This window comes from Rhipicephalus sanguineus, chromosome 4, assembly GCF_013339695.2.
Source record: "Rhipicephalus sanguineus isolate Rsan-2018 chromosome 4, BIME_Rsan_1.4, whole genome shotgun sequence".
NCBI lineage: Eukaryota > Metazoa > Arthropoda > Arachnida > Ixodida > Ixodidae > Rhipicephalus > Rhipicephalus sanguineus.
The window spans coordinates 95,916,816-95,927,988 of NC_051179.1; the positions used below are offsets into that span (position 1 = coordinate 95,916,816).

The 11,173-nt window shown below is 46.8% G+C and overlaps 1 protein-coding gene across 1 annotated transcript; it reads right to left on the bottom strand.

Annotated features, from left to right (window-relative positions):
• Positions 1-244: 244 nt before the first annotated feature.
• LOC119388887 (uncharacterized) lies at positions 245-8,875 on the bottom strand. The gene is made up of 2 exons (XM_037656258.2): positions 8,504-8,875; positions 245-577 (listed from the first exon to the last, which is right to left on the bottom strand). Exons 1-2 carry the CDS (start codon positions 8,852-8,854, stop codon positions 248-250), a joined length of 681 nt encoding a protein of 226 aa, XP_037512186.1. The 5' UTR covers positions 8,855-8,875; the 3' UTR covers positions 245-247.
• Positions 8,876-11,173: the final 2,298 nt, after the last annotated feature.

The window sequence follows — 11,173 nt, forward strand, 5'->3', positions numbered from 1 at the left end:
TAATTTTGATCGCCTGGGTTTCAATAACCTGTACTTATATTTAAGTACACGGGAGTTCTAGCATTCCGCTCGCATAGAAATGAGACCGCAGTGATTGGGAATCGAACCTGTACCCTAATAGCTAGCAGTGCAACATTTTAGCTGTTACAGTGTGTCGTCGGGCAGTCAATGGACACAACGTGAAAAAAAAAGGCGAGATTTGTAGATAAACGCCATAAATCATTGTAATATTGAACGCAAGTTTCGACTACCAGATGTAACGACACGCGTCAAATGTTTTGCGCGTGATGTTGATTCCGCACGGTAAGCTGGTGGTGAAGGTGGCCCAGTTGCGCAGCAGCACCATACACCTGTCGTCGATCGAGTAGATCGGCCTCCCGAGGGCGCAGCTGAAGTAGCAGTGGAACAGCGAGAAGAGCGCCTTGGGAGAGAACTTGGTAGCGGCTAGCACCCGGTTCTTCACGAACGGGACTCGCTCCAATGCGAGGTAGGCGAGCTGCGTCCCCATCACGTGTTCCAGGGCGTCGCCTTCCAGGGTGGTGTCGTCCATGCGCTCGAAGGTCGGGCTATCTGCGGACTGCAGGTGACCCAACAATGAACGGTACGGAACGAGAGCGACTGCTGCTTCGCGTATCGCGCCGCGTGCTTTCATGTCGCTAGTTACGCTCCCACAATCGTCACAACGTTCGAACGTTGTGAACTTTGCTTAAAAATATACCTTGAGACAAGGCCGAAAGGTCGAGATAAAGTTTTTTCTTGTACTGCGTGTACGCACTGTGGCATTGGAAGATGAGTATTCAATACAGTTAAAACTCGATTTAACGAAGTGCTTAAAATCGAGAAGATCGTAAAATCGAGAAAAAGATTTTTTCGTTACTTAGATACCTAAAACTGTAACGTATAGCAACACCCAAAAGCTATCATGGTATTGAATTTGTCGATAACCCAGGTGTGCGCTTGCGGGAAATCCGCGAGGGCGGATCAGACATGGAGCCTCGCATAACCGGGCCATGGAGGTCAAGTAGGTGATCACGTGAAGCTATTGGCCGCGAGATCGAGCCGAGTCGGCACCTAGCAGCGAGCGGACAATACTCCGTGGCGTGGATGGCTCCTTGCGTCGTCTGCTAGACACACCTTGTTCGCATGTGTGCGTACGTCATGCGCGTCCTCAGATTACAGCTTATTCCGTTGTGCTAGCACAGTATCAAATGCTTGTACGTATGCCTACACGATATACATAAGCATTTCGCCTTACGAGACCTGTAGTCCCTCTATAAGCGAGTACATGCCCGTGTCGGTATGGCTAGGACTAACCGTCGTACCGTCCATTCGCCAAAATCATTTCCCTGTGGGTCCCACTTTGTCGGTCAAGAACATCACATAGTGCATTTGGCGTCGTCCTAAACGAAAGAAGTACTCAATGTCGAGGTGTGAATGCAGAATTTGAGCGACACCATCTCGTGATGTGTTGGCGATTTGGAAATCCTTGTGATACCGCAAAGCATGAACTAGCGTCTGCAGAGGATGGTTAGCAGTCAAAAAGACCTGAAGCCACGCATTTCTACAGCAGTACGCGTATTCATGCAACAGAAAAGCAAAGTGCACAAAGTTCTACTTCATATAATTACGCAGAAATACTTGCTCTCTTTCTATGGAGCCGTTAGAGCATGAAGTAAATACTTCATTGGCTCAGTCGCGCAGCACTGTTTATATTGTGGTATAGGCAAAACACAATTTAAACACGTGCAAATAAAGCAAGAAAAAGGTCGAGCACAGTACAAAACACGAATGTGACCGAAGGCCAGTACCCCATTGATTGGCAGATTGCACTTCTCACACGTAATAGGTGGGTTAGGACGGTTTCGTGCACTGATGTGGCAATGGAGGGCACATACGTCACCATTAGGCTGCAGTCAACGTGCTTTATTCACCAACAACGGACTCAAACCGCCTACGGCGAAGCGCCGCTGCGTACATTTGTATACGCTCCGCCGACCGCCCATCCACACAAACGCGGCGACGGTGTTGCCACCTATATCCCGATCTCGCGGCGAATAAGAGGCTGCCGATATGCAAAGACGAGGGGAACGAATACACTGATCATGCGAGCAGCCCGAGCAAGAGAGTTGCGAGGAGACGATTAGGCCCAAAATGTCGCATAAACCATGAAATAACGTAAGCAACCTCCGTGTTCCTGGGGGAGCATTCACAGGGACCATAAACCGCCACCGCCCCTAGCGGCATTTGGTATGCAGAAGTGCTAGCAACTGTGAAGTCTGTTGTTTTGTGCACGGGCGCGGTGTGCAGCTTCGGAAATATAAAACTAGGGTCTTGACCAGGGCGGCTAGGCGTTTTACCGCAATCTATAGCGTTACAGTGCACGCTCGAAGAAAAACCCGTCTGTGTCAAAATTAGAAAGAAGTCTCCGGACTTTGTCCTGGTTTATTTCCGGAAAAACTTCGTTAAATCGGGTTTGGTGCCAAGCTAATTTCGTAACTCGGGTTGATGTCAACATTGAACCCTTTGGGCATAGGTCGGCCAAAAAAATGAGCTAGCTCAGACTCACTCAAGAAATATATTTTGCTTTGAGGGCTTACTCAGACCGAGACTCACCAAAATTTTCCTCAACGGGACTCGCTCGGACTCAAACTCACCCACATATTACTCAGCTTGACTCACTCATACCCAGGCTAACGGCTTGAACTGAGTCTGAGTGAGCCTGAGTGAGTTGAGTCATGAGTCCGTCAGCGTAAAATTAGCTTTTTCGATCCTGGTGTCAATGCTATTTAACGCCAATGTAACTCTTAATCGGTGCAGTACGATGCGCCTTTTGATCTTCTACCTTCAAGTACGAGTTACCAGTGGCTTGAATCCAGTAAGTTAGAAGAATGGACTGTTGGGCGAGTTCGTGTTTTAAATTAAAATGTCAGTTGTTAGAAAATGCGCTTGTGCTGTTCTGTTCTCCCTTTGTCGACATTGTTTTGCGCAGTTTCCCCCATAATCCAGTACGGACATTTTTATGAAATACGCGACTCACTCGAGATATCTTTATCAAGAACTTGTCGGAGTTTGCGAAGAGAGGTCATGGGCTTCAGTATAAATGTAAGCCAACATAAGTTTGCCGACCCTATGCCTATGGGTACCTGCCGGGAATGAAAGTGCATTCGTTAGATCTGGAAATTCGTAAAATCGGGTTTCGTTAGATTCAGTTTTCAGTGTATCTAACGACACACTCTACGAATTATTGTGTTCATGTGTTTATGAAATATTCCTTTTTGTTTGCATACCTTGGCCTGTCATTTACTTCGCCTTTTGCTTGTATTATCACTTTCTTTATTTTATTTATTTTTTCATTCTATTGTATTTTGTTTTTACCCTGTCATTGCTGACGCAGGGTGGACGGTGCTAGTCAAGCTGCAATAACTGCAGCTTTTTTGCCGTCCCCCCATTTTTCGCCATTGTATCTGTTTGGTAAAAAATAAACACTGATGATGATGACGTTCGTGGGTTTAGCGTCCCAAAGCGACTCTATGAAAGACATCGCATTGACGGTCTCCGATTGTTTAACGTGAAATGACATCGCACAGTAACACGGGCCTTTAGCATTTCGCCTCCATCGAAATGCGACCACCATGGCCGGGATTGAACCCGCGTCTTTGGGGTCAGCGGCCGAGCACCGTAATCACTGAGCCACCCAGCGCGCTTGAGTATGTAACTACAGTAATGCAGGTTGACCCTGGATTTCATTTTGTCGGAACGAGTTCTATCGAATGGATGTTTTCGTTCCTTCTGCTCCATCTGATGTCCGCCCCCCCCCCCCCCAAGTTTATGGTCGCCGTTAACCGTAACTTCTAGAAACTTTTTAAAAATTTTGTATATGTTCCCTTCTTTTGCGACACCAATATTGACGAAGTTTCGTGTTAGTCTCCACGGCCCGTTAATTAACCTTTTTCTTATTGCCTATGCAGCCTAAAGCTTGAGGCTCGATAACTATATGTTCTCATTTACATCTGGATAGTTACTGCGACGTGCTAGGGTGTTTCGGTAGTTGCATCGTCATGAGGTTATGCTAAAGGGGCACTTAAACGCAGAAGCTCCTGCCATATATCCGCGTAACCACTGCACTCTCTGGGCGCCATCGCCCACATCACGTGCAGCGAACGCGAACAGAAGAAAAGCACATATTAAGAAATAAGTTATTAGCTATTCGACAAAAGCCAGTGGCTGTAGTCCAAGACCTATCGCTTTGTCAGGAATGACATTTTATTTTGGTTGACTGAGAATGCTCTACTATAGTTTGACGAAAATGACGCTAGCACTCGGAAGTTTGTAGAGCGAACAGGTTGAGGGGCTTTCAATTGCAATTAGGTGACAAGCGTCCTCTATACGCGGACAATTGTGTGTTCACGTAAGAACGAACGTTGCATAGCGGCAGTGTTTGACTCGCACTGTCCCCGCGTGTAGAGATTTAGCCAAGCTTCTGCTGCCCTACGGTTATCTGTCCTGTGAAATGCCGCCACACGCGACGTCGTACCTGGGTATCGCTTGCCAAGATGCAGTACACCGTGTGGTACTCGATGAGGCTCTTGCTTCTCCAGAATTTGCGCCACTTCTTCAGATACTCGCTGTACTCCGCGTTAGCAGGTGATGCCAGTTCCTTGACTGCCGTACGGGCTAAATCCTAGAATAACGCAAGAATAAACGCAACAAGAAATGTTTTCATAAGCAGATCAAAACAAAACAAGTACAGCTTAAGACAAATAAATTAGAATTGCTGACCCGGGAATGGATGTTTTCGTCGGTGTTGAACTGTTATTTGGGCTGAGAATTACTTAAATAAATGGACCACATACTATGGGGTGTTGAGGAAGATCCACCCCCCACGAAATCCCTTGGCCACTCTCTCACCTTCGGCGTACTTCCTGGATTCGGGAACATCTTCACGTGGCGCCATCTCTCGGCGGATGCAACGGCGTCCTGCCATAACTGAATGGGAAATAGGCGAAAAAAAAAGACATCTGACGAAAAACCTGGTTACGAAAAAGGACTCCCGGTTATATGCAGCAGATACCCACTGGAACATTTGGCCAAAATTCCAGCATCGCATACAAAGGATGTGGCTTCCCAGGACGATTGAACACCGCCCATTAGAAACACGTGGGGCCCCGTTGTGAAATATTAAACACCCTGGGAAGTCACGCGGTTTGAAGTGCGACACAAATTTTACCAGAATTTTCAAATAAGTGTCTGCTGTATACGTAGAACCGGGACTCCTTTTTGGTAAGTAGCTTTTTTTTGTCATACATGATTTTTTTTTCGCCGATTTGCCATTCATTCACGGCAGGTAACCGCTGTCACCGACGAGTGATGGCGTTACGTGCACATCTCCTCAAATCCTGGTCGTGGGGAAGAAGACCGCGACACAACTAGCCTGGAGGTCCAGATCCGGGTCATAGCTAGAGCGGAGGAGGTGGCTGCCAGGCATCGCCTGACCAACATTCTTTCTCCATAAATAACGAAGAATAAACTTTTTGACTCACTCATTCCTGATATGTGCAGTCTTTGTGGACTTAACATATTGTCGTTTAGAGGGCTTTTATTATGCCGCTCCACTATCTTTCAACGAAGCCTTTATACAAAGCGTTCTACTTTTGCATACGTGAAAAATTGTTTGTGTGAGCCGTAATTTTGAATACTGAAACGCAATTCGTTTGCAGGTTAAACTACATCTTGTAGAGTAATTGTAAGTTACATTTATTGTTCGCGATGTATTCACGTAATCCTACGATTGTATATACAGGTTGAAATCACAAGTGATCCTTAGCCTTCTCGAGTGACCTATAGTGAAATAGGAGATATGATAACTCTGTCTTCATGTATTTATGCTTTTCATGTGTACGATGTGTTTGATGCCTGATGTGGTTACGGTGACCTGGACTGTTGTTACCAATTCCCAAGAACACCTTGAGGGGCGAATTATGATAGACTGTCTGCAAACGTGTAAAATTTGCGAAATATATTTCTAACACTCTTGACAGTACATTTCAAGCAAGAAAATGAAGTAGCATGTTCTTTTCTGACAGTCTTAATAAGTAATACTAATTAGAATGCAATTAAATATTTAATTATCCCATTTTTGCGCAAAATGAAGTTAGCTTCCTACTAGCGGTGCCAAGCCTAACGGAAGTGCGGAGCTGGGCGGGGTTCCTTATTTCTCCTTATTTTTATTTTTTTCATCTCTCTCTTTCTTTGATTTTCTCTCTTTGTGCCTCTCTCTTTCTGTTTTTCCTATCTTTCATTCTCTCTATCTTTCTCTTTATTTCTATGCTATGCTTCGCTCCCTCCCCTCCTTTTTCTTCTCATCACCCTCTCCTCACATCTCTAGCACGCTATACAACATATGTTAACGTGAGAAAGAGAGAGAGAGAGAAAGAGCGAAGCTTATTGAGGCCCTGAGGAAACGAATCATGGGGGCCTTTGGGCTTCCTGGGGAACTAATACAGTACACTTGCGAGGTACCCACTACGCTATAAATCATAATTTTTGTGAAGTAGGGAAGTACCCACTATGCCATTTTTCTGCGGAGAACCTTCATACCCGCTACACACATGTAAGGCATTATGTGCACTTTGTTGATGCTGTGCCTAATGACGACGAATAATTATCGCTGAACCCTTTGTAATGGGTTGGAAGCATTCAACAACCCACTCGTTGCACAGTTCGCATTTTGTGACGCCTTGTTACAGAATTCGCATTGAGTGACGCATGGTTGTTATTTTGCTCTTCTACCACGCTATAATACATATGTTAATGCGGCTTCTTCCCAACAAGAAGCCTCCATAGGGTCTTTTTGCAAAGGAGCTTCAAGAACCGGCATGGCTCTGTGGTAGAATTGACAGAATACGGCGGCGGACAGCTACGGCGCCAAAAACGGCTGTTGTTGTGATCTCATAACAGCTTTCGCTGCAAAACAAGTTGCGTCCACATAAGGGGACACTGTGCTATAATTATTGCCTGCGTGATTTCGTGCCTGCACGAACGATCGGGCACTTTCACCGGAACGTCGAGAAATGCACTGAAAGCGACAACAGCCAGACTGGTGCATAAGTTACTATGCTTTTGTTCTAAGCGCACGTGGAGTGACATATCATGGCGCAGCGCACGACTGCTGTGCAGCGAAAACAGCGCTCTGGCAGCTGTTAGATGCCTCACAGTGCTGTCGCGATGGTTGTCGGCATCGCGCATCGATGGTACGTAAGATAAAAAGAAAAGCAACATTAGTTTCCGGGATTTTACAAGTCAAAATCATTATACGACTATGAGACACGCCTGCTGTTGGGGACTCCAGGTAAATATGAAGCACCTAGCAGTTCCTTAATGTGTGTTTGTACCTATTTTACCGGTAGCTTCCCGGCGGAAGCAATTCTCTGCCTCCCACTGCAGCGGCGGATGCTCGACTATTTCACCAAGGCTCTGGTGGGTTAAGGTGTGCCCAGGGGCCTTTAACGAACCTTACGGGGCCATCTTTCTAGATGAGTGCCCATGAACGACCGAGTGTCAGGTGCCTGCTGGCGTCACGAGGCACGCCAGCAGGCAAAAAAAAAGTGTTCCACACTCGTCGTCATGGCCACCAGTGGCGCTGACTGAGGCTCCTCGGTTTGTCTGTTGGCTCCAATATATATAGTGGTTCGCGATAGAAAAGCACGCTTATTTCTGCAGCCCATCAGGGGGCACGGCGCAGAGTGCTTTCGCGCGACGAAAGCTAGTCGGCGCTCTTCCCCTATCAGCGAGCCGCTGCGCTCGCACGCTTTCGCTCGCACCTAGAAATAACGAACACACGAATAGTCGCACGTACAAAATAAGCGGCAGTTTTTGCGGTTAGAATCCCACACGCTCAACTCGTCATATTTATCAGAACATGCGACGCGCGGGACGATGTTGTCGCTCTTGGACTTTTTATCAGGAACCTCACGTCAACGGCACGACGACGGAAGAAAGGCGCCTGGAGTATCGATGTTGCCACGTGCGTTTCTTATTATCACTTTTGCTGTATTCGGTTTTCGCCCACAAAGACTGTCAGCAACGCTCAGCGCAATCCGCGCCTCATTGTTCGAGAAGCTTCTCGATTATTGTAGATCGTTTTGTTAAGATTGCGCGCAAGACGCGAACACTCGAGCTTATTCTAGAACTTGCGCGACAACCATCGATAACGCTGGAATATTCGACGACACATGTATAAATGCCGACGCGCTTCACCGCTTGTCAGTTGATCGACGGTTGACGCTCTGTTCGCCGCTATCAGTGTATTGCTGTAGTTTGACTTTCTGTTTCCCGGCCACAAGTTCGGCCAAATAAAGAGTTTCATCTCTGACGCGCTGACTGATGCCTTCGTCGACGTCACGACCACGTGACAATATAGTTGCTGTCGCAACGCAAAACAGGCGCGCTACGTTAACACGTAGTGCGACGTTGTTGTTGCGATTTGCATAGGGCGAACACTTACCTGCCCTAAGGTGGCGTAGTTGTACGCTGCGGGACCATTGTCGTAGTAGTAAGGCGTCTCGAAGAACTCGGTGGCGCTGTATCCCCAACCCACGCCTCCGACAGCCGCCAGTGCTGCCTGCACTAGCGGTGGCTGCACGTTGAACAGTCTCGACTCTGTCAGCCAGAGCCTTAGAAAGGGCGAATCCAGGTGGTCCAGGAAGGAGGAGTAATTTACGTGAGTGGCGCCCTTGTACGTCGTCTCCTCGGCAGATTCCCTGTACTTCAGAGCTGGGCCGAGGCCATTAACACCTCTCAGCTCAGACGAATTGCGTACGACCGAAGCAAGCGCGTCCATCACAGTGGCCATCATGGCGCCGATGTTTTGCAGCAGCTGGGACGGGACTACGGTCGTAACTGTATCGGCAAAGAGAGAGAGGAAGTGACAACATGGTTATGAGATTTTCGGCCAGTATAAATTGAGGGGCTACACTTTATTATTATATTTACGCAAGTGACTCGCAGAACGTCAGCAACTTTGTACGCGCATGTAGACATCTCGCAAAACATCAAGAGGCTCCGGTAAAACACGCAGGCTTATTTTACGCCGCAGTTTGCCACCATAATGATGATTTTTACACGTAATATGAACATGCGCATTTGGGCGTCCAGCTAGAGTTAATACAGCGTGCAGAAATTCTCCTTGAAAGTATATTACAAATCAATCAGTCGTGGTAAAGAGCGCTGAGGATGAAGCCTACCCGCATAAAAATGTATGTAGACAGTCTATAGACTGTCTAAAAATGGGTTTAAACTGTCTGTAGACCATTTAAATCTATTTTTGTAAGGGTAACCACTATGGTGCGACGCGTACCACGCCACAGATGTATATATCGGGGTTTGAAAACACGCATTTATCGTTTATACGTTTATATCCTTGTTGCACTAACTTATCAAAAAGGTATATAGAAGTCACTGTCGAGAGAGGCGACTTCGGGGAGTGATCACAATAACTTGGTAGGAGACTATATGGAAAGGAGAATACATTTCCGCTGCCAGCAAGGAGGGTGGAAATAAAAAAAAAAAAGCATGCGTTCTCTATTTTAGCGTCACGATAGCTTTAACCTTTAAAAGCGCATACATTCCATATGAGCATCAACATGACACCTATGATGGAATGCGTCCAAGGACCGACGGCTGCGCGAACATGCTCAGGACCATTTCAAGTATAGCTTCTGACTAACCAACTTTTTCTTCTTTTGGCGCAGCCCTATATTATACAGAAACCAGACCACGGACCCCGTGCTGCAGCTGATGTTAAAACGTGATTGCATCTCCATTAACATAGCGTCAAGAGCATGCATTCCCTCAACAGCCCCTCCTCTTACCTCTTCTTAATGCTTGAGCTGGGCAGCATGTAACACCTGAAGAAATGAGTTGCCCCGTCGCGTTTATTGAGCACATGAGTGTGCACTGCGCAGACGATGCGGCGGAACTCCTATTGCAGCCCGTACAGCAACGCTCACAGCGAGTGTTCAGCTGCGACCGTCTAAATGTTTGCCCAGCCCAACATGGCTTCGTGTTCGACGGACAAACATGAAGCCGCGATGGTCTAGGCAAACAAAAAAAAAAAGGCTCGCGTGATTGCAGTAGTTTATGAAGAATTGACGCTTAAATTACGGCGCAAAATATGTCTAAAGAAACAACGCTTTAGGGCTTGCTGTGACATTGGGAAGCCCGGCGAAGCAAATGAAGTTCACGAAAGAGACATGCAGGACGTTTCGTTTGTGACACGCAAAATTACGTGAAGCTTATTCGCGAGTGAATCCATAACGGGTATAGTGAACTTACGGTCTTGTAGGCTATAGGCTCCTCTTCTCGCCTCGAAACGTTGTGCAATACGCTCGTTGCACGACTCGCGTGACGTCATCTGTGAAAATAAAAAGAAAAACAAATTCGCGCGCAAAAGCGTCAGAGAAGAAAATAGAATCTATTCCAGCTTCAATACCGTGAGTTAAATATATCTGTCGGCGTTTTAGGCACAAGAACTACGACGTTTAGGATATACACAGATGTTTAGTTATGCAAAGGCAGAGGGGCAGGGGGTGCTACCGATTGTGACCACCCTGTATTCTTTTATGTGTACCTATGAAGTAATACACGAGGGGTTTGATATTTCATTTCATGGAACTGCGTTTATTATGGACGGTCATCGAGCTTGGCAGTGCAGCGAACCATTCAGCTACCACGACCGGGCCAACATTTATCTGCCTACATTGCCATCACATCTGAGCCTACGTCGGCAAAGAAATTAGAGCTCTCAGCCAAAGTTGCTCAGGAAATATGTACTTCGCTCTGAGGGTTCGCTCAGACTCAGCACTCACCAAAATTTCCTCAACCGCACTCACTGAGACTCAGGCTCACTAAACATTTTCTCAACCCGACTCACTCGGGCTCAAAGCTCACTAGCGTAATACTCGAGCCGAACTCACTCAGACTCGGACTCATGGCTTCAGCTGAGTCTGAGTGAGCCTGAGTGAGTCAGCTCATGAGTACAGCTAGCGTAAAATTAGCTTTGCGATCATGATGCCAATGCTCTTTAACGCCAAGTATCTCACAGTAATCGGTCGTCTACGACACGCCTTTTGATCTTGTACCTTCAAATACCTACTATAAGTTGTTGCAATGCAGT

Bases quoted from the DNA above. Each gene is read 5' to 3' on its own strand.
- LOC119388887 (XM_037656258.2), bottom strand. From the start codon at position 8,854: ATGATGGCCACTGTGATGGACGCGCTTGCTTCGGTCGTACGCAATTCG. The intron at 578-8,503 runs GTAAGTGTTCGC...GGTCACCTGCAG, and splicing joins ACTACGCCACCTTAGGGCAG to TCCGCAGATAGCCCGACCTT.